A 24,241-nucleotide genomic window follows, 5' to 3' on the forward strand; every position below is an offset into this window, starting at 1 on the left:
CAAACAGCGCAGAGTCTAACCATGGAGCTACTATTAGTAGCTCCATGGTAGCTCCATGGTCTAACCATGAATAGCCTGTGTCCCCATATTAAATTCTATAGGCTGTCCACTACTGCCATTTCATTGTACTGCGTCTCCTAGTGAAAAAGGTGAGAGATTGTTGCGAGCAACGACCTTCTCTTCACCTCATACACAGCAACCTTTTCGCAGAGCACGTAGGCCTACACAATGAGATGTGCTTCTGGGTCACCATTTGATGCATAAAACATACAAACAAACAATCAAACTCAACTCACTCGTACACATTGTGATGAAACACTTCCCCAGTTGATCCTATGCTCACGATGAAAGATCAAAACCAATATTTTCATCACGGCATCCATGAAAACAATTAGGCCTATACTGAATGATATTTCCCAATTGTCACAAGACGTTAAAAACGTACAAGAAAAAAAAACAACTTTTATGTTTAAACCTGGAGAATCAATAGAAACAAAAGGGTGGTTTTGGATATGTAAAACAGACACGAGTCCGTGAGAGATAGAGGGAGAGAGAGAGAGAGAGAGAGAGAGAGCGGGAGGGGGGGGGGAGCAATAATAGTGGATAGTTAAAGACAGTATGACCGTGAAACCGCACCAGTTGAATGGGCTGTATTTGAGGAGCAGTGCAAACGGAAGGGCATTACGGTTTAAAAAAGAAAAAAAAATCAATAAAACAGCTGCAATTTGATCGTGCAGTCACTAACAAACTTTACTTCTACGAAATAAAAGCCGAGCGTAGTCTAGACATATCGACAGCTTTCCGTTTGCGGAACACTCCACAGGCCAAATATCCCCACCCTCCAAAGCGGGTACGCCTCTGCATTTTGAATGCGTAAGGGAAGAGAAGAGGTGAGTGATCTTGTAGAAGAGGGGATGGCTTTATTGCAAGCGATATCGAAGCAGACAGCGTGACTTTCTCCGGGACCCGGTGGGAAGCTGAAGTCAGTGCGATTGTGCTGTCGATACTCGCTTGCCAGTTGACATAAATTAGCAGAGAGCCCCTGACGAGCAGACGGCCGCGCATGCATGTTGTCGCTAGTCAGACGGCCAGTCGGCGGGCAGTCATCACTTACCGGATGTCACCACATACTAACACCTTCCTTGCGAAGCATTATCTATTCACATTCTAAAAATAATCTGCAATTTTTGATGTCATCCGTTTTCCGGTTTCCCGTGACCCCAATAAAAGGATGATAGCTAGTTTTCTCTTCCACCACATTTTGTCTAGTGGGTTCAAAAGTGCATGCTTCTCGTCCCATCTGGGAATTTCACGTATCGACGTGGTACTGGACGAGTGATATTTGAGAGTCACATTATTAAGTGTTGTGACAAAGCATCAATTGTGTTTCTGAAATTGGACTTCACTTTCATATTGTCGTCCATCCACACATTGGACTTCGTCAGCGCGCGATCGCATACAAACGGGTTGGAGAAGACGGCGCAGACCAGTAAGCACTCGTCGCACAGCTGCGTTGGCTTACGGACTCTTGTGTTTTTAGCCATAACCCCTTCTTCTTCGCGTGGACAAATCGCTAAGCTCGAGCAAACATGGCAGTCGTCAACCTCAGCGGGAAATGGAGGTCGGAGAAAGTGGAGAACATGGATGAATTCCTGAAGGCCGCCGGCGTCGGGATCGTCATCCGGAAACTTATGTGGATGTTCACGCCCGAGATGGAGATCGTGCAGGACGGCGATGACTTCGTCATCACAACAAAGATGCCGATGATTACCGACAAAGTCGAGTTCAAGGTCGGCGTAGAGTTCACGCACAAGCTACCGCCCGACTTCAAGGACGACCATACACTGATTTCCACGTGGGACCAGGACAAACTCGTGACCAAGTTAGTACAATTTCAGCAAAAATCGAATTTGTTATGTTTGTTTATTTTCATATCGTCACCGAGTAGGACTATTTCGTAATTGACAAGCCAAACTGGCTTCTGCTTGCAACAAATAACGTGCGATTCGAAAACATGGCCAAATGTCCTTAACGAATGAAGTAAAATTAAACAAACACACTGTCAAAGATTTCAGACCAAACAAAACAAAATGACGTAATAGAAGAAAGTTATGACATCCTAATTCTTAATTTTCACAAGTTTAATGAATTAAGCTGATATCAGTACCTACCTCAGTAGTAGGTATGGCCTACCTAACGACCTCAGTGCTGAGTGATACTTTATTCAGAGTTTTTCAGCGTATTCATCCAGATCCAGATCCAGTATCAACTTCGTGTTGTGAATCATTTCGAGATGATGCCGTGGCGGCGTGAGAATCTCCCTCTGGTCTTTTGTCATAATATCAACCAGAAAAAAGAAGAAGAAAAGAAATAACTTGTCATCTGCATATCACATTTTGTCATGCTGCATTAACCAATGCTGCAATGATGACAATGATGAGGGAAGGGGGTGGGGGCAATTGTTAAATCATCCATCAAAACTATTATTTGTATTTTTTCTGTGTGTATACGAACCGAAGGGACGGCTGCGAGTTGATAAACGGCATCGTCACAGCTAATTTGCTCATTAACCCTTGGTTTGCCATGTTTATTTCCTATCCGTGGGACTGTGTGTGAAAATTAATGTGTGCACTTGGCTCAATGGCACAGGAGTAATGTGGTTGCGATCAATATCATAATAGCAGGAGGTCGAAAAAGTGTGAAACTACAATTCTATAACTTTCTTACAATTTCTTCAAGTCGAGTGTGAAAACCTTCGGCTTCAGCATTCTGTTTACCTCATTTTTTTTAACTCGATCTTTAAACGTCAACTGGAACATGTCGTCAAACTACACTTTATCTACTTCAGAAGGATTTAGGCCCTATATTCAAGCAGGGAGGTAAGACGAAACTCCCTGATTCAAGTGGAGAGAAAAGTAAATGTATAGGCCTAACTGGCGGACAGTCGGAAAATAAGTTTATTTGCCCACTCGCGTCTCCAATTCATCTCTGGTATATGATATAAGGTGAGCGAGACAGGCACAGCTAAACCAAATTTACAACGCTGCTGCATCCGCCCAGGGAACCTCGAAATGATAATCAGGTTCTTGCATGTTGGTATGCATTGAATGTGAACAAGTTTATCATTTGGTCTTCTGACAAGAACAAGTGTCTCCGAGTTTTCTTCCGAGACAGAATTCGTAAACAAATGCAAAACTTTGACCTTATTGGTTCATTGTCTTGGTTATCATAAATAAGGCAAGTTTCTGAAATCAGAGCCTCTGCACACAACTGTGACGGGAACATTTGCGTCAAAGTTTCATTTTGATCAGCTGTAATATAACTTGGTGGGTTTTTAACATGGAGAATAATCCAGAGGAGTGTTTCTTCATGGTGCTACGCGCTCCATGGTTTAACCGGTGTAACCCACCTCTTCGGCACAACCCTGTGATATACAATTTACGTTGATAAGAGTCTAACCAAGGAGGTATCCTTGGTCTAACCAATGTTGTTGCTTGCAGTGTCTAACCACACTGTTTTGTCTGGCGTGTCCGATTGTGGCAAGGAGTGAGAGGACAATGCAGAACCCACCGCGTTATCACTGCGACAATTCAATTTTTACCTTGGGGCAACGGAACCTCTTTTTCTCTAAACAATGTCGTGCATCCTAATGCCACGTGGTTAACAGATATTAACCGACCGCACTCTGGTAATATTTTAGCTCGTCTACTTTGGTTTTCGGGTTGAAAAAAAAAATCACCGTATATAGCTTCAGACACCTTTGGATAATGTCGCTACATCAACCAAGTATGAATATAGTCTGGTTATTCATAGACGGGGGTAGATCCTCAGTTGGATGATCCATAAATCAATATTCCGCGTTTTGACCTTGGCTGTATGACCGTAATTGCAGTATACATAGTGTGCATATTATGCAAAGTACACTGTAGTGTTCTTTTTAAATCACTTGCTCTGCTAACGCAGAGGATACATGAAGGATGGGTCTTTGTGTGTGCGTATGTATTGTTGTTGTTTTTTGTCCCCCGTGTACATGAACAAACTATACATCTGGATTTCCGCGCAGGCCATTGAGAAGAGAAGCTTGCAGCAGTCCGCGAGAGGTAGAGTGGGGAACACGAAATGGAAGTATGGTTTTTGCGGCGACGTAAATGTCAACTTTAATACAACGCACGATATTCACCGTAATTGCTTTGAAGGGTAGCGAGGCTGCAATTCAAAAAAAAAAAAAAAAAGAGAGAGAGAGAAAAAGACACCGCTCATGTTAAATGCTTCAAAAACAGTCTTGAATTCTCTGCATGAACTGAGATGGAATATTTTTGGAGCTCCGCACAAAATGACGATTCGACCGACGTAAAAAAAGACAAGGAAACACCCCCCCCCCCCCCCCACACACACACACACACATACAGGAAATGGTGCGAGGGATAATGGAAGCATAATCATTTATATTATACATGAAGTATGTAGTGTTTGTTGTTGTTTTGTATGTTAATAAATCATGCTGACGATAGTGATGATAACAATGGTGTTGGTAATGGCGAAGATCATATTGGTAACAATACTAAGAATGGTGATACAGATGAGTTCTAATGATAGTCTATAAAATTCATATTATCACTAATATTTGATAGAGGTGATAACTGTGAGTATATAAAATTAATGTAAAACAATGATAACGACAAGATCAATGTGTATGATCTGTAATTCGAATTATCATTTGCGCGTGTGCATGTGTGTGTGTGTGTGCAGCATGTAACGTGTAGGCCCTATGACTTGTGTGCTGTGTGTTTATGTCTTTTGATAATCCATTATAATGGCCTACAAATCACAATCCAGTGCTGGTATCCATAATACGTACGTGGATCAGGATGACTCTCATACCTGAAAATTTGATGTGTAATCAAACCAAAACCGGCAGATGATAGATTGGAAATTAGATTGAAATTTGACAAAATACAATATGATGAAAAGTTTTGAAGGTTGTTTTTTTTTTCTGAATAATGTTTATCATAATCACACTGCCTTTCTCTCTCTTTCTCTCTCTCTCTCTCTCTATATATATATATATGTATATATATATGAATATAATATGTATATAAAATAATAATGTATATATATATATATATATATATATACATATATATATATATATAGGTAACCATACACACACACACACACACACACACACACACATATATATATACATATATATATACATATATATATGTATGTATGTATATATAATATAAGTATATGCATATACATTTTGCATGAGTAAGGTGTTGAGATCATTCATTTTACACAAGTTTAGCATTGACTTGCACGCAAATCTTCACCATATTTCATTTTATTTAATGAAGCTATAAGAAGAGAAGATAATAGCAATGCCTTACTAGTATTTGCATCGTGATTGGGATTAACATTTACTTTTTTTTTGCGAAAAAGTGTTAAACCTCAATCTCTGTAACACTCTTTTGACTCTTGGTCTGTTTTTAATGACCATTTCAGTTTATTTGCTCTTAGTTTTGTTACCAAGCCCACCAAAACGTGGAATGGTGCTTCCCTTTAAATTATTACTATCTGACCAGACACATAACCTTGTTGGTCAGGCCCAATAAGGCTGCACATTTCAAAGGCCAAAATGGGACTCAAACACAAATGACCGTGAATGGCTGCAACAGCTGCTTTCCTTCATCTTAAAATAGAGTCAATGGTGGTGTGTCCGTCTGTCTACCTTGAGTCTATTCACAAAATCGGGTTATTACCCTCCATTTATTGAATTGGAATGAGTTGAGAATTGAATGGCATTCAATGCGCGTCTGGCAATAATTCAGCTTTCAAATGCTTTGTACGGTATTATGACAAGAATGAACACAAAAACATATAAGAGGATCTCCTGGCACAGACAACGTCTAGAACAGAAGATCAAACCGCAAAACGTGGTCTCTTCATTCCCTCCTGGAACATCTCTTACACATGCAAACAGAGGTTCGTGCTGACATTGAATATCTCTGATCAAGGATTATGATGATAGCTTATGTTACGCTCAATTTATGACGACGAAAAGAAAGCGCATCACAGCGTGCGGGCCATTGCATGCTCTGATGGAGTGTAGCAGTTTGCACCTTGAAAACTAGTAGGACATCTCCTATTATGCTGACAAAGGCAGAAGTTGATTGTAATTTGAAATTACACGTATGTATTTCAAATTTCAATTTAAAAACATAGTAAGGTGACCCACATCCATGAATCTATTCATTTTGAAGAAATGAAATCACATCTTAAATTATTGTTATGATTATCAACGTAGGTCTACAAAATGCTGGCTTTGTTGTATTCATGTCGGCGCTATACTGGCTGGTAATTCTAAATCTTTTTTGAATGTTAGTACTTGTATGTTCACTCTTTAGGCTTCCCCTGTCTCTTCCGAGGACTCGCATGTCGAGTTGTTCTTTTTTTTTTTCAGCATTATTCAAATCGTATTATTACACCATATTGTCAACATTGCTAAATCAACTGTTCTTAAGTCTGCAGAATGTGGTTGTCTGTTTATCACTATTTGTATTGAGAAGATTCTGTTATTGCCCCAGGTATTTTCCTTTCATTTTTGTTTTTCTTTATTTTGGTTCTACGTTGCATCCGTGCTCCTCATCTGTATCGTACACTCTGTTCAGAATTTGGGACCTACGCTTAACAAACTCGCTTTCAAGTAGGTTCCATCATATTTCTTTAGCGTTATACATAGAGCCAAACCGTTACGAAGATTGACCGCTATGTTTTATATGTCTACATGAATTTATACTGTGCATCCAAGCCGGATATGATTCACTTCATTTTATTATATTTGATGTACATTCCTTCATTGAGAAATATGAAAATAAATTGAATTTAATCTAATTGAAAAAAAGGCGAATTAGGTAGAGAGATAGGCCTATACCAATGGAGTAAATAAAGATATAGAACCAATTTTCTTTTAGCGATTCATGTAAAAAAAAAGAAAAAAAGATGAAATTGATTACAAATTGCGACTTTGCATAGAGTTTTGCCTATGTGTTTGTGGCTCTTTTATGCAATGTATATCCCTTCTTTTTCACTTGACATTTGTCTTGCTAAGATTGAAGAAATCCCATCACTCCATTAGTTTTGTATGTCACCTTTTCACTCTATTTGCTATAGGTAACTTGAAAGTGGAGTCGAATCACGCTATACACATTACTTGCCTTTATTTTCTTACCAAAACATTACTTTCAGGTGGACTGTTATTTGCATTTTCCCACACAAGTGATTGAAAAGCAATATCTGACGAGCGGGTTCATTAAACTGACTGAGATCTTCGACGTAGCGAATTCCTCGTTAGTTCCCTACGATAACCATCAAGAACTTTGCTCGTTAGTGAGATTGAGCAGTTCAGGGGAAAGTAATGACACATTCGTAAAATGCATGCCCCCATCTTTTTTAATCGGCCGCCCGCTGATGCCCCTGTGCTGCCGTGCCGCTTACCCCTGAACGAGTACAGCAGGCTCCATGTGCAGCTGGGGCACTAGGAATGCAATGACCCCCAGCACCCCGCGGGCATCGCGCTGCACAACATGGGGTGTCCGCGGTCGAGGGGCGGCCAGAGGTCGGACGCTTGCGTGGTGGGCGAGAGAAACTGCTTTCTCTCTGAAATCAAAAGAAAAAGAAAAATAGTACAATCCATTGTGCATTATCCTTTTTTGAATAAACGCTTAGAGTGGTGAACTTGTGGTTTGGTGGTTGGTGAAATGCAGAGTAGCGTATGCAACCACGGAGCTTCATTTAGCACCATGATACAACTGACTGTGTGTAGCAAACCACCTTCACAAACTATATTATATCGTGGGTTTGATCACAAAAAAAAAGGGGGGGGGGAAATCGGGCATAATAAATGTTCCACCTTTACCACACATTTTGGATTTGATCACATTGTCAGGCAGATGTTACTATTCAACATACATATGTAACAGCGGATAAACGCTTTATTGTCAGGAATTATTATGTAAACATGAATAACTCCGTTTTACTCATGTATGAAAGAGGAAACTGACAAAGCACAATGATAATGCCCGAGAAAGAGATCTCAGTGTAAATGGGGAGGGACAGAATTTATATGCCAAACGCTGCCTATTCTTGTTTGTGTGTTTAAGGCAATATAATGTTTACATGTTTAACATATTACAAGTTTAGCATGTTTTTAATTGTCAGAATTTGTATGCAGCTAGGACAAAGAGATAATGTCCTTGTCTCGTAACATGATTTTTAACATGATAATAAGCAAATACAATATTGTACTTTAGATATCCGCGTTGATCCCCTTTGCTGTACCAAGTCATTGCTAAATTGTTACAATTATATTATATGAATCATATACATATTCTTTTTTGAAAGTCATGTCAAAGAAGAAGATTAGATAAAAATCTAATTTCAAGTACGCGTAGAAGTAAATGAGAGAAGTACGTGTAGAAGTAAATGAGAGAAGTACGTGTAGAAGTAAATGAGAGAAGTACGTGTAGAAGTAAATGAGAGAAGTACGTGTAGAAGTAAATGAGAGACTTTTGATGCTTTGATTTTTTAGCTCACCTGAGCCAAAGGCTCAAGTGAGCTATTGCGATCGCCCTTCGTCTGGCGTCCGTCGTGCGTCGTGCGTCGTCCGTCGTGCGTCGTGCGTCGTGCGTCGTGCGTCGTGCGTAAACTTTTTACATTTTCATCTTCTTCTTGAAAACCCCAGGACCGATTTTCATCAAACTTGGCAGGTAGCATCCCTAGGGGGTTAGGAACTCAATTTGTTAAAATGGGCACCATGCCCCACCCAGGGGGCCCCCAGGGGGGCCCAAACCCCCCAAAATTAAGGAATCTGTAAAAATCTTCTTCTCTAGAACCAGAAGTGATAGAGCTAAGTTAATACTATGAGTTAGTACATTGATGACTGCAGTTTCAAGTTTGTTCATGGCAGAATCAGGGGTGCCCCCCTTGGGACCCAGGGGAGGGGGTGGGGAGGGGTTCTAATGGGGCCTAAATTGTACATTTTCATCTTCTTCTTAAGAACCCCATGACCCATTTTCACCAAACTTGGCAGGTAGCATCCCTAGGGGGTTAGGAACTCAATTTGTTAAAATGGGCACCATGCCCCACCCAGGGGGCCCCCAGGGGGCCCAAACCCCCCAAAATTAAGGAATCTGTAAAAATCTTCTTCTCTAGAACCAGAAGTGATAGAGCTAAGTTAATACTATGAGTTAGTACATAAATGACTGTAGTTTCAAGTTTGTTCATGGCAGAATCAGGGGTGCCCCTCTTGGGACCCAGGGGAGGGGGGGGGGGTGAGGAGGGGTCCTAATGGGGCCTAAATTGTACATTTTTATCTTCTTCTTGAGAACCCCATGACCCATTTTCACCAAACTTGGCAGGTAGCATCCCTAAGGGGTTAGGATCTCAATTTGACAAAATGGGCACCATGCCCCACCCAGGGGCCCCCAGGGGGGCCCACACCCCCAAAATGAAGGAATCTTTAAAAGTCTTCTCTAGAATCAGAAGTTATAGAGCTAAGATAATACTATGAGTGAGTACATTAATGACTGTAGTTTCAAGTTTGTTCATAGGAGATCCAGGGGTGCCCCTCTTGGGGGCAGGGGTAGGGGGTGGTTGGGAAGGTCCAAAGGGGGGCCTGAAATGTATATTTTCATCTTCTTCCTGAAAACCTCATGATGGATTTTCTTCAAACTTGGCAAGTAGCATCCCTAGGGGGTCAGGATCTCAATTTATCAAAATGAGCACCATGCCCCACCCAGAGGGCCCCAGGGGCCCCACTCCCCCCAAATTAAGGAATCTTAAAAAATTTGGGCCCTTATTGTACATTTTCATCTTCTACTTGAGAATGCCTGGTCAAATTTTGGTAGAGCTGTGAATAATTTAGATTAGTGACTGCGTGAAAGGTGAACTTGCGATACTCAGGTGAGCGCTAGACCCGCGGGTCTCTTGTTTTTTTATCCGCTCAGTTTCAGTTAACCCATTTGGAAACACACGTGACACTTTCAGGATTCACAAACATTCTTCGTAACCAAACGTTCACAGTTTTTGCTTGATTTTACGCAAGTTATGAAAGTCATATCGAACAAGGAGTGATATTGAAAGCCAAGGACGAGAAATTTACGATAATAAACTATTCACAAATATGGCGTAATTGCCTCACATTTCCCTCCACTATTTTACATATAAAAAGTTATAATGAACAAAGAAAACAAAAGGAAATGGTTTTCGTCGATGATGTAGAAACCTTATTGTCCTCTCCTTTATAGGATCAACATTATCATTTTATTATTCAAGACTATAATGTGTTTAAGAAGTGAGCAATATTAATTCATTATATTAATGACTGATACAATGAAATGTAATTAACGATTGTGTGCATGTCGTTAGTTGTTGTTTTTTTGTCCAAATTAAATACTTTGTAGTAGCACAACAAACAGGCAATGAGAAATAATATTATCATTTGTATTAAAGGTGAATTATTCATTCTCGTCGGGGAGGAGTCATAACAATGCAAGCAATCCCTATGGAACGGTTTACTATACAATTCGGTAGTTTTTTGTTTGTTTGTTTTTTATTCCAGTCCATATAAAGGCAGGTTCCTTTTCCCAGCGTTTTTTTTTTTTTTTTTTTTTTTTTTTTGGTTGGTTGGTTGGGTTATTTTTCTTTTTTTTTTTTTTTTTGTTGCAGTCAGGTACCTAAATGCCTAAACGTTCATCTTAAGAACTGAACTTCCGATTATTATTATTATTATTATTATTATTATTATTATTATAGGTTTTCCCGGCCAATTTCGCACTTTTGTCAGTCCATTTGATAAAAGGTTCATTCAATTTAGCGAAAATCCTCGTCGCTGCACATTCTGTCATTCAAAATTGCAACTTGTTCGTTCAATTTAGCATTTTGATCAATGAAATTCGCACATGTGCCTTTCGAATTCGTAAAACGGGCATTCAAATTGGCACGTGCTCTTCAGTCATTCAAATTCGCCAGCACTGGCGGCAAATGGTATTTCAGTCATTCAATTTCGCGTATGGGCAGTCAAATTCCAAACATGTTCATTCAAATTGGCGTAGTGTTATTTCTGTTTTGAAAAGGTGAGAACCGTGATTTATACGTATTTAAGTGTGAATTTTTGTTTCATCCACACACTGTTAAGTATATAGTAAAGGTATCTTTGATCCTTAATAACTCAAGTTTATTGTTCTGTAACGCCCCTCTTCTTTCATACATGTTATACATGCACCAGTACCATAGCTTCGCTTCACTTTTTTATGTCCAGTCATGGCAGCACAAATTAGATACAGGCGTATCTCTCGAGAAGACAGGGAAAGAATCATATACGCATTGACAAATTGATCTCTAGAGCTGATCCAAGAACTTTATTTCTAGTGATGATTAATGCAATATAGCACCCAAGAAAATGAAAATAATGAAACATGCAGATGAAGGAAATGATCACGATGTAAATTGAAACCTCCTTCTCCTAATCAATGTCAAAACAAACTTAAGATTAATGCATCTGTGGATGAAATAATGTTATCGAACATTATAAACACATACACATATTTTGAAAGTACTATTGCAAAGATGATATCAGAATAAAGAATTAATCCGAAAATATGAAATGTCAAGATGCTTGCAAACAATACCTATGATGAATGAAAATGAAGAAAAAGGAATCAAAGCATAAACGTGTCTGCTAAATTGACTGCAGTAAATGCGAAATTGGATGCCCAAGAATGAATTCGAATGAACGAGCGCAGCGTATACGTGATCACGTGACGATATCATGCTAAATTGAATGAACGATTTGCGAAATGGTGCTTGTCTTACGAATTTGAACTGAAAAAGTGCTGATTCGAATGATGTTAAAGGTAATTTGAATGCTCCAAAATGAATTTGAATGAAAAGATTATAAAATTGAAATACCGAACATGCCATCTAGGCTAAATTTTGCTAAATTGAATGCAGCAATTAGGAATTGGACTGAAAAAAGTGCGAAATTGGCCGGGAAAACCTATATTATTATTATTATTATTATTATTATTATTATCATTATTGTCGTTATTGTTATTATGATCATGATTATTATCATTATTATCATTATTATCATTATTATTTTTCTTTACTTTCTTCATTTTTAACCCTTTTCCCTCTTGGCCAAACTACACTGTTTATATCAACTTGAAGGTATATGATACTAGACTAGAATTGTTATTATGATCAACTTCTGTGTACTATGCCTGTTTATGTGCATACGGCACTGACAAAGAAAGTAGATTTCCCTTTTCCCGGAAATGGGAAATCTACTTGGAGTCATCATACCCATACAAAATTATACGCAGTATCGCTCATATGTTACAATGTCGCTCCTTGGAATTAATGTAGATAAGGTATTGAGCTTTATCCCTTACTCAGAAATATAAAAAAATTATGCAAGAATGTATAGAGAAAGTATATTGCTCCTTTATTAAGTAAAATATTCAAAAACAAATTAATCCATCCTATATAGGCATCTGAAAATTTATGAAATACCGCCGACCTAAAGATTGACTTTAGATATATAGTGTATAATCATCCAGACAGTTTATAGAATATCTATTTACAGCCACTAAAGATAAGTTTATGGATTCTTTGAGTGAAATACGGTTGAGTGGAACAAGTTCAAATAACGGTATAGAAGTTTCATGGAACAATGATGGAATTTGAAGTAAAATGCCGCTCCACTTTCAGTCGTCTCTGTGATATCAATTGAGTACAATAAACAATCCCAAACGAAGTTATGTAGTGTTCATCAAACTTAGACACTGAATAAGAACAATGTCCCCCCCCCCCAAAAAAAAAAGACCATGCTTCAAGCTGCATCCATGATTAGCTTACTAAACCAAATAAATTGTAGCGTCGTGTGTATCCAAATTCAGACTTGAAATTCATGTATGAAATTTAAAGATGAACTACCACCCAGTTATCACACTGGTTTTGATAATAATATAGAGTGAAATAAAAAAAGAAGAAAAGAAAATAATGTTATATGTTGATGTTATATTATGAAAAAAAAAACCTTCAATTTTTAATCAAAATTAATACTCGTATTTAAGATAAGAATGTTATGGAATTTTACAATCCCCCGAATACGTGCAAATGTAAACAAGGGATATGAATGACCTCATAATTCTCACAGGACATTGTGCACGCCCCCCCCCCCAAAAAAAAAAAAATATATATATTATTAACAATAAACATAAGATTTAAAATAAGTTGGCAACTGCAGTTCCTATATCCTCACAATGAAGTAATCTGCTCTAGATTAGTAGGCCTACGAGGCTGTTATAATTTGATCAGGAACTTCTTACCTCATAAACGTCATCAAAGCTAGGTTATAGTGCAAGACTGTGATAATTTGATCAGGATATACTCATTCGTATTGATTTCATGTATAAGAAAAGGGAATGGAATATTGTAAAAAGATTTGTGGATGGCGCTGTGGGAGACTCGTCAGGTGATGACGTCACCTCCGATGCCCGAGTCCGAAGGTTCGTCATTCGGAAGGTTCATTCTTCCGAAGGTTCAGTAGTCCGCAAGTGACATATGGTTCGTTATTCTGTAGGCCTATGTTCATTTATTCCGAACGTGTGCATAGGTTCGGATTGCTGTTTTTTTTTTTTTTTTTGTTATTATTATTATTTCCCCGAAGGGTCGTTTATCCGAAAACGAAATAAGGTTCGCTATTTCGAAGGTTCGTTAATTCGAAAGTGAAATGAGGTTCATTAAACAGCCGAACCTCGTTTCACGTTCGGACTTTCGAATCTTCGGAATAGCAAACCTTATTCAATAATGTCGGATCATTTTTATATCAAGGAATGTAAATTCGTCGTTTATCAAGAAAGTAATAAAAAAAAGTGAATATGAATTAAATGAAAACACAAAACACACACACACATTATAGGGGGAAAAGCCCTTGGATAATGATAATGTGCAGTCAGTCAAATATATGGTGAAGTCTTGATTCTCTAGGCACCTGCTCTATATAGGCACATTCCATGGACACATACCTTTAATTTGACGAATACAGAAAGATTATTTTGTGCGAGACTCTTTGGTATCTGTACACAAAATTACCTGTACATAACATATCAATGTATGCATTTTCTCGGCAAAAGCCACAAAGTATAAACCAGGGAAAGCAAACCGACAGAAATCGTCGCGGCAAAGTGTTTTCTTGCAGGCTAGCCCACTACAGTTGACATGTTCCTGACCCGTAGCTTATGACAATATTATGCTGACATGAATTCCACATTAATGGGAGGGATAAAGGCGCGGTGATCCCTGCAGTAACACTGGCCCCTGTGATGACAGTAGCCTAGCTCTTTAGCAACCTTTTAGAAAGTAGGTCAGTTGAGTGACAAGGTCGTTTTCTTTCCCGCTCGACGGCAGGCAGTTTGTGACTGTCACTTGCATGTCAGCACACCACCAGCTATGTGTGAGTGTTTTCCTTCGTCGCGCGTTGTTTCGATTAGATTTTCCTTATGGACTAACCATGCGTTATTTTGCCCCATGAGTTTACCATGCGTTTCCGCTTGGTCTATAATTGAATAGTTTGGTCGCAAAATGGGCTAAGCGCTATTCTTAAACATTTGAAAGAAAGAGGAAAATAAAACCTTTCCAGTGTCACCTCATATTTGTATCATGATTATCAGGGAGTACTCTTGAAGTTGTGATTAAAAATATCCCGCATGTTCTTATTCTTTTCTTATTTTGCATCATTAGTCGCATATCTCAATTATAGCTCGTCTTGTGATAAAACTTTTCATTCATTTTTAGGTTTAGTTTTTGTTTTTGTTCTAAAGAATGTTTTCTTCTTCCTCAATGATACAAAATTTTACAAAATAAGATACAGCATTCTTACATTAATTTCCATGATTATCACAATTTGATTATTACATACTATTACATTTCGCTCCTTTTACTTTTCATTATAACACGTTTATAGGCCTACAACACTGTATAAAAGTAAAATAGTAAAATAATCTTGTATGCATGCACGACATGTCTACAATTCTATTTAATTTCTACGGACGCACATTTAGGGCCTACACATATTTCTGCATACCCAATAGACACATAGCTCGATCACCTCGACTCATTTAAAAGAAAGGAGTATAGTGAAGCAAAGAAAGCTCTATTATTTAATTTCAAACGGCAATGAATTGTATTGCTAACATTTTTTTTTTGTCTTTTCTAGTTAATTTGTTCAAGTTTGACTATCTTTACAAGAATTAGAATTATTGATTAAGGTATCATCTCTTTCCTATTACGAACAAATGCTAAGAAAGGTTTGTAGCAGTCCACCCACACCGCATGATTATGATTTGTGGATTCGGTGAATGCAAAGATAGTTTTAAGAGAAAATCAGACAGTCCTTTCCAAAGTAAAGATTCTTTTTTATTTTATTTTTTTTTACAGTTTTATATACTTTACGTGCTCACATCTCTGATGATATTGTAAAAAGGCTACAGCAACCTTTTTGTCACAGTATAGCGGGACAGTGTAAACAATGCTATAACGATAATTTTTAAAGAAGTATACATATTCCCTCAACTTATTACTTACATTATGTTACCCTACCTTCTAAAATGGGTGAGTTAAGCGCCCTTTCATTATGCTTAAAAATGAAAGTAATGAATTCTCTACACAGTACTACTCGAACTGATGTAGTCTTCGAACTGCCAAAATTTTGATATAACAATAATTCACCGCTTTTGAATGAATTACATTATCCGATATTCTCAAAATTCACTGATGTGTCTTACTAGTGCTGCATTGATGATCCACAAAATTATCAGGGAAAAATCTTTATTAGGTACCTGTGATATTGTAATTTTGCAAGGCATTGGTCCAAATAGGCAAAAGTAAGCAGAGTGACAGATTGTGGCATACTACCTGCATCGTTTCAATGAAATAGGGTCATACACACTCACACCCACCTACCCACCCACCCACCCACACACACACACACACACACACACACGCACACACACACACACAACTCACTGACGAAGCATCGCAGGCGACAAAAAAAAAATGACTGAAAAGACTGTTCGTAGAAAAATTAATATGCCTCCAGCGGAAGTGCTTGTAGGTCCCCTTGACCTTTGCCCTTTAGGAGAGCAGTGAGGTGTCGCTAGTTTCCTTTATACTTTTCCGTCTCGGGCTTGAAGTTAGGCAGCTGTGTTGTGTTCTTTTGACCCTTTTTTTTCCCCTTTGGTCTCGCATAGAAACGAAAAAAAAAAAGTTGGGTAATTCCTCATTGGGCAATAAAACTTTCCTTGTCGTTGAGGCTTCCTGGCGCAGAGTTTGATCATGGCCTAATTTTCTGTTTTTTAATGGAACACAATGGCTCCCCGGGGTGTCATTCAGATTTCAAGGGAACAAAATATAGGCAATGCCAGTTGTTATCTACACCCCAGCGATATGATAATTCATATAGAAATGGGTAATGAGCTGAAAGAGAGTTTTCTTTGAACTTCATGTGTGATGCTGTTCTCAGATTTTATTATTGATACTGTTATTATTTTCAACTCGTCAAAGAAAATGTCATCGAAAGCACTTTGGCACCGTTTGATTCCATGACACATCTACCAAGTTCAAGTTCAAGTTCAAGTTAAATGATTTATCATGGCAACAAATGGGAGAAAAGTCAAAATATTATCTCATAAACTTGTGCTAATATACCATTGTACTGGCTTGCAGTTCTGAGTCATATCAATGTCACTTTTTCCTTATTTCGAGTGGCTAAATCCCTGGAGGAATAGCGAAAGCATGTCAAATTGACACTATGCAGTAACTTTTCAGCAGTCTAGCACAACTTGTGAATGCATTATGGTGTCAAAAGGCCTACTCATTCAAACGGTATGAAGTCTTAGTGCAAACTCTCCAAACTTTTGTGCAAATATGGCAGTCAGTGTGACAATTTAAATCTAAATCTACAGCCACTCCATTGTGATGATAATATATTTGATTATTTTGAAAGGTGTCCTATTGATACTATTTTGGTGATGTGTTCTTAAAAGATGGCAAAAGCTTGGATCGTCTCACGTCTTAGTACACATGATATCCCACTGTCTCTCTTCTGTCCACCATCAGGGTGCTGTCTCAAGAAGATGGCGTGGTGACCACCAGGTCACTGGTTGGCGAAAAGCTCGTGATGACTCAGACCAAGGGGGACGTGACAGCCACGAGGACCTTCTACAACACGGAAAAGAAAGACTGACCTCTGATGATGGGACGACAGGCGCATGATGGAGCCGTGTGAAGAAATCGGTGTGAAGTGGAGAGTTTAATCTCCCTCTCCCTCTCTCTTTAGCGTAGCTTTAAACGCGAAAACATTGTTGCAACATATTTTCAGGCGGCATTTATCATAATTATTCTAACTAAAAGATGGCGTTAGAAGCCGCTAATTTGTTAAGCAGTGCATGTATGTTTCGTGGTATTTATGTATCTGATTTCTAATGATAGTGCTTGTAAAATGTGCATTCTTTGTTCTCGTGGATCTTCCTGTTACTTTGTTATAGTAATTTGATTGAAATGACGCTGCACATGTTTTGGTTTTTTTTTTTTTTACCATGATTCTTTCTAATTTCCTAGGTAAAGACGTTTGAATTGTAGATCACTTACTCGCTATTTTTCTTACCATAGATTCTAGCAGAAAAAAGTTAGATCGTTATCACCAACGATTACTATTTTATCACTGAGAAATCTACTATCATTACTAGTAGTTTTGTAGAGATGAATTCTGACATGTAGACCGTAGACTTCTGTAGAGAAATTCGAAGGGACTGTCTTTGCGAGAAAGCTTTGCCCCTTTAAATCAAATAATCCTAATGCCAATCCTAGAATAATAATTCTATGCAAAAGCGGACTTTACTTTTAGAATGTGCAATTATAGGGCGACGCGTTGACTTGCATTTTTGATCTTGTTGGTTGCAACCTTGTCTTGTCTTGGCGGAATAAAATACGAGTTATAATTTTTAAAGTAGGGTCCTTCTGAGAAGCAAAAGTCTGCAATACAGAAAGAGAACTACATTAATGCCCGAGACAAAAGAAAAGAAAAGAAAACAGCAGACAACTGACGCAAAACTGATTACTGAATAGGTGTCCATATCAATGACGTGTACAACTATCTAACGAGATGCGATACAAGCGCGTTAGATCACCCAGTGAACCTTCATGAAAATGTATGCCTCATTCCCTACTTATGCGGAATGCCTTGTTGACTGTCTTCTTCAAGAAGTCTTTTCAGTTGCGGAGACGTCTCCGCAACGTCTCCACACTGTCGCCATGGGTCTCCGCAAGGTCGCAGAGACGTCTCGGAGACGTCGCAGACAAAACCAGTCAGACCGCAACTAAGGAGACGTCGCGGAGACGTCCCGAGCGCAGCTGGAGACTGGAAAAAGTCTCCTAAACAAAAAATCAAATTTGTTCGATTCTCCCGTACACCCGACCAGTCTCCCCTGGCAGGAGACGTCATGGAGGCGTCGCGGAGATGTCACCAAGTAGTCTTCAAGCCAATGAGATAACCGCTTAAAGCCACCATTTTCCGTTATTTTGCAGATGAAAAAAACAAACAAAACAAAACAAAACAAAACACACCTTTACTGCTTCAAATTAGCTCTAGAATATGAGTAAGGGACAGGAACAACCAATGTAAAAAAAAAAGAGAGTAAAATCTTCAATGTTAAGTATTGTTCAGTGTATAAAATTTGAACAGTAGTTTTATTAAATCGTTTCTAGAATAAACCATCTACAATATGGTTTACTGAGAAAATTGGTGATATCTCCTCGTATTTGTGGCTTTATTGCGAAATTTTTATATGGCAGGATGTTTTGTAATACAACTGAACAATACTTTTGCATCAAATGTGATAACTTGCACATTTTAAAATCACTGCTACCAAAAGTAAACAGTGGCATTAAGTGTTATACAATCGCCTACGGGAACATAATAAGTTCAGTACAAACTCTGATGTGGTGAAATTCAGAATCGCGTATATAGATGACGCCTCTGTGTTAGTCCACATAGGCCGGGTTACTGCCATTTTTCTCCTGACCAGAAAACTTTCCCGACGTTTGCGAAACATAGCAACAACTAATACATGCATCCTGGACTCCACATTGCATGTACTTAAAAGTATCTAATTTGCTAATAAGACCAGGTGCATTAAAAAAAAAAAATCATGAAGTTGAATGCATGAATAGAGGCTTTTATCGGCCTCTTCCCCGGACAAGACAACCACAGATTCAGAACAGTTATGATCTGTCGTCTTTCCATGTTTTGTATAGTACTTCAGTCTTTTAGAGGGATGGACGGCAGGATTTCATTTCAAGTTATTATGTTTAATTGATAATTCTGTTTGTTAGTTAATAGTGAGGACATTATGTTCTCAAAAGATGGTGCCGTTGACCAGCTCGTTGAGGGCGCGCTCTCTATCATCTTGCACTGGCACCCGAAAATAAGAATCGGGAGAATAATTATTCTCGATCAAGATTGCATGTTACGCAGTGGTACGTGCGTGCCCGTATACATCATTGTACAGTATTGTATTTTCATTGATGCAGTTTAGTATTTTCTCAACCGTCAGCTGATCATTATTGATCGCAAAAGGTGTTGCGATCAGCAATTGCCTAAACTTGCTCATGTGGCATGTGATGTAACGTTCGTAAGTAGAGTTAAGTTCGTGGATGATTATGAATGCATCTAGTGTACATTATTTACCGGATTATCACACATACCGGATTAATGTTTAGGTAGCGACACATCAAATGCACCAAGTACATACTGTCCTGTTCGACCTAGGAAATAATTCGACTCAACTCATCTCAACTCATCTCGACGTTGTACTTGCTTTTTGAAAACCGTGTCGCTATTTATAGTTCACCAAAGGTTAATGTTGTTTTTCACACCTGAACGTATAATACCGTTGATTTTAAAGACTTCTGCATCATTCTTTTAGACATTTAGCGATGAATCTGCTCCCGTCATTTATTGCTATACGTGAACGCTCAATCTGAAGGCGAAATATCCGATATAGCTGTGCAGTTATGCGATTTTCAAATTGAATATAAATAATGTAAATGATGTGTTTTGAATGCAAACAATGTTGTATTGTATGAAGAATTGGTGCCCTGACAGAGGTATCAGGAAATCATTTAAAAAAAAGTAATCACATTTTTGTATGCAACTACATTATTGTATAGTGAACGGTTGGTTGTTGTTTTTTTTTTCGGAACATGGTCATTCTACAACTTATGTCGAGGCTGTAAGTGAGCGAAGGCTGCTTTCACGAGCAAACCTCTCAGTAAATTGTTAAATCATCATTTTTGTGGAAATGTGACAGGAAATGAGACAGAGCGATAGAAATCTAGCCATCATTCGTTAAATGTCGTCATTGTTAGGTGTTGGGAATGTCATGCGATAGCATTGCAATCGTCAGCTGTGATTATTTGGACTTTGAAACTTTTGAAGTGTGTTACTGATTATATAATCTATGTGGTTGACATTTATCTGTTGACCACTATACTACTACTCGAAACTGTGCTGTTGTAATTGTGAGGACCCCCCCCCCCCCTTCCATAATCGCAAAGTAGATTATTCTAGCCTTATTCTAGCTATAGTCTCCAGATTCGAGAGTAACTGATATGCGTCGTAGGAGGGCGGTTGTCAATGTTAGGTCGGTCGATCATCAACCCTGGGGAGCATGATTTCATGAAACGTTTTGATCGGATTTTTTTTTTCTGACAAATTTGCTCTCAGTCAATCAGATGCAAAGATTTTATTAGCTCCTAACAGGTTGTCAGATGAAAAAAAAAAAAATCTGACAAAACGTTTCATTAAATGCCCCTCCCCCAAATGCATGTCCACAATTATTTACTTCGCGTACGATGGCAGTGGTTTCCGCCGAGTCACGCGTATTGAAGTCTCCGTAAACATTTCTTCTTCTTTAAGAAGAGAGAAATGTAAGATTTTCGAAATCTGGATTCGCGTCCATATCGACACATCGTCCGCATAGGCCTGTTGTCCCGAGATCATTATATCCAGCATTCGAGCTTCTTTTTTCGTCACTTTCTTTATCACATATTACATTGTGATTCTAACAGCATCGTAAGGATAATTTGATGCTGGATGTGAGTGCTAAAAACTATTTTGGGAAAATTAATTTGATATGACTTTAGTTTTACATTTATGGAATCTGTATAAATCATGCATGATTCATGTCATCCGATCCAATTATATATTACATGCTGCAGCTGCAAACTCAGAGGTGAGAGATAGCCGAGGCGATAAACGTCCTGTGCCTGAATATTTTTTCTTCCAAAAATATCTGTGGTGACAGCACAAAAAAGAGACAAGTAGGTATGTCAGTGTGTCGAGGGAAGGGAGACCAGCCCATGGCCTTCTTCCGCCTCCAACCTCAAGTGACGTCGAGTCATAAATTCTTCGAGATTACCTGTCTAATGGTGTTCTCGTTATCTCCCCGCTAAAGTATTTGCTAAATACTTGACAACACCACCTCCGTGACCTTGTGCCTTCCCAGAAGGCGTCAGGAGGCTAAGGTGACCCATCTCCTCCGCCTGCATCAAACGCTATGACATCTCCACAAATATTTTCGTTGGGCGTCATCATTCTTTACTTGTGTCGTTCACCTGGAAACTGATGCAGATAACGCAGCATCCAGGAAGATACGGGGTGTGGGAGGATAACGGGAGAAACGCGTATGAGAGTCTCTTTTCAGATGCACGTACATGCCAGAATATCGTATGGCAACGTCGCGGCGAACGCCTCTATGTACAAGTATTTACGTCAGCGATATGTAGTGTAGGCGTTCAAAAGTAATGTTAAATCTCTGTGTACAATGTATATCGAATTCGTGTTTATAGAAAATGTAGAACAAGTCTTAGCATTAAGCTGGCGTAGGGCTTGCAAAATAACTTCGAAATATGATGGAAGTGATTAGAATTTGCAAAGAAATGTGATAAAGAGTATTATGATTTTGGCGCGCATGCCTTTCATGGATCGATTGATAACAATGCTACTCCACTGCTTCTGCAGTTACGTACTATTGATCACAAAGAGTTAGACATCATTGCACGGATTTATTATTATTTTTTTTTACCTTGCGATCTCACAGATATCACATTTGTTTTGCATGATGCCCCAGCTGTCTTTTTCCAGGGTAGATTCAAAAGTGACGAAGTACGAGGCTTCAAGCGAATTTTGTATGCTCGTCGTGTCGTAAAATGCGTTGATAGATACCAAACACAGAACATATGCGGAATGGGGGATAAGATGTGAATGTGAAGAGACTTGGACAAGAATCTTTAGAGGCAGTCTACTTTTGATAACGGTTTATGCAATTTGTGTATGCCGATTGAACAGATTAATCCTTATCACTGTGACATGCTGCCACTGGAGTTTGGAAACCTTTCTATGAATAGCAAGAAATGTGAGAAAGTCATTATGGCTCGATCGCTTTCAGTCGAGTTTTGTTTGAATGGCTCTTTGGAGTAGACAACTGATTGGCATGTTAATGATTATGTCGTAGCCATAGCAACCGACCGCCATCTACGATAAGCAAGTAGTATCTAAGCCAACTACTTCATGTATAGTTTAGGAGAGAATGAGAATTGTGAGGATAATGTGTAATGAATGAGACGATTCGGACTTCGAGATTATCATGACCGTGAGAAAGTAAAATGCTTGTAAGTATATCAAGGCATTTTAAGCAACTACGAGACTGAGGGCACTAAAGTTCCCTCTAAGGCACAATATCCCCCTCCCCTTTCTCTCTCTTACTGCTAACGCATGAAAAAAAAATGTAAATGAAATTGTGAAATACTGATGCATATGGACAGTTGGAGTAAAGGCAGTGGCTATTTATCAATGCTATGCATGCAGTACACACTGGCTCTGTAAAACGATGCGCTATCGCTGGATATGTTATTATATTGAAATGTTCATGATCGTCATTATATGTTACACAGTTATTGATTATGTTCCCGCATGCATCTCACACAAAATATTGCGACGTTCGTGTCCTTAAACGACCACCACGCTTCCAAAATAAAGCATTCCCTCAAAATATACCCGTCCACGAGTCGATTATTATCATCATTTTGATTTTTTTCGGCAAAATCAACTTCAAGGTTGCGATGATTATGTGGTGATGAGTGAGAGTGATGACGCAAGCTGTATCCCAATCTTCCATTTTCACTCTCAAATGTCCCTACACGCCTCTCGGCCGCATGCTCAGATGTCTTCATATAAAACAGCGTAGTAATAATGTTTGCAATGAGTTAATTTCAATGTGTCGAACTTGAATGATGGAGCACTCTTAACCCCCCCCCCCCCAAAAAAAAAAAAAAAAAAAAATCAATTTTGAATAGGAATCATTTCAGATGGGAACTGACAAGGCTTCCATTCACCTCCCTGATCTGTTAAAATTTTGAATGGATTCTTGTTTATACAGTATTTGACTAGATTCTGATCATATTTGAATAGAATCTACTTAAAATTTAAGCAGATTTTCAGTAGATATCTCGTAAGTCCTTATTAGAAATGATCCCTTTTTAAATTGATGTTTTTCTTTTGTTTTCCTTCTTTTTTTTATTAGAGTGCTGAGACTGGAGAGAGCACAACTAATACACTATGAAGTGTCAATGTGAACGCTTTGCTAATCAATCTTAAAGAGGAAATCAGCCCCAAAAATAAATAAGCTTCAAAAAATAGACAAATACATTGTATTCCCAACAGAACGATACAAAAATGATAAATATCGGATACGAAATAAGGAAGATATAAATTTTGAAATTTTACATTTTCGGAAGCATTTCGTGACCAGTCCTATGAATATTCAAAGCAGCAAGTTGACGATGTCATGCTCTCACAATTTCTTATTTCTTTCATACACAGAAATGACAAAAATCTCATATTTTAGCTGTATATATATAAAACTTGTCTTAAAACCACCCAAAATAAAGAAGAACAAAATGTTAACTGTGGTATATATTGGTATGACATGCTTTTACTTGTATTAGCTAAAGATAACAATTTTAATGAATTTCATATAACATACATGAAAAATTGTGAGGGCATGACATCATCAACTCACTCATTTGAATACTCATAAGGACTGGTCAAGAA

At 38.4% G+C, this 24,241-nt stretch overlaps 1 protein-coding gene across 1 annotated transcript; it reads left to right on the forward strand.

Annotated features, from left to right (window-relative positions):
• Nucleotides 1–1,032: 1,032 nt before the first annotated feature.
• LOC140229557 (fatty acid-binding protein-like) lies at nt 1,033–17,648 on the forward strand. The gene is made up of 2 exons (XM_072309808.1): nt 1,033–1,882; nt 17,188–17,648. The coding sequence occupies exons 1-2, from the start codon at nt 1,590–1,592 to the stop codon at nt 17,312–17,314; spliced, it is 420 nt and encodes a 139-aa protein (XP_072165909.1). The 5' UTR covers nt 1,033–1,589; the 3' UTR covers nt 17,315–17,648.
• The last annotated feature ends 6,593 nt before the right edge of the window (nt 17,649–24,241 follow it).

The sequence above is a fragment of the Diadema setosum genome, chromosome 1, assembly GCF_964275005.1.
Source record: "Diadema setosum chromosome 1, eeDiaSeto1, whole genome shotgun sequence".
Classification (NCBI taxonomy): domain Eukaryota; kingdom Metazoa; phylum Echinodermata; class Echinoidea; order Diadematoida; family Diadematidae; genus Diadema; species Diadema setosum.

What these genes read in the sequence shown, in the direction of transcription:
- LOC140229557 (XM_072309808.1), top strand. Translation starts at nt 1,590, where the DNA reads ATGGCAGTCGTCAACCTCAGCGGGAAATGGAGGTCGGAGAAAGTGGAG. An exon ending in CAGGACAAACTCGTGACCAA is followed by an intron (nt 1,883 to 17,187) that starts GTTAGTACAATT and finishes GTCCACCATCAG; the next exon opens with GGTGCTGTCTCAAGAAGATG.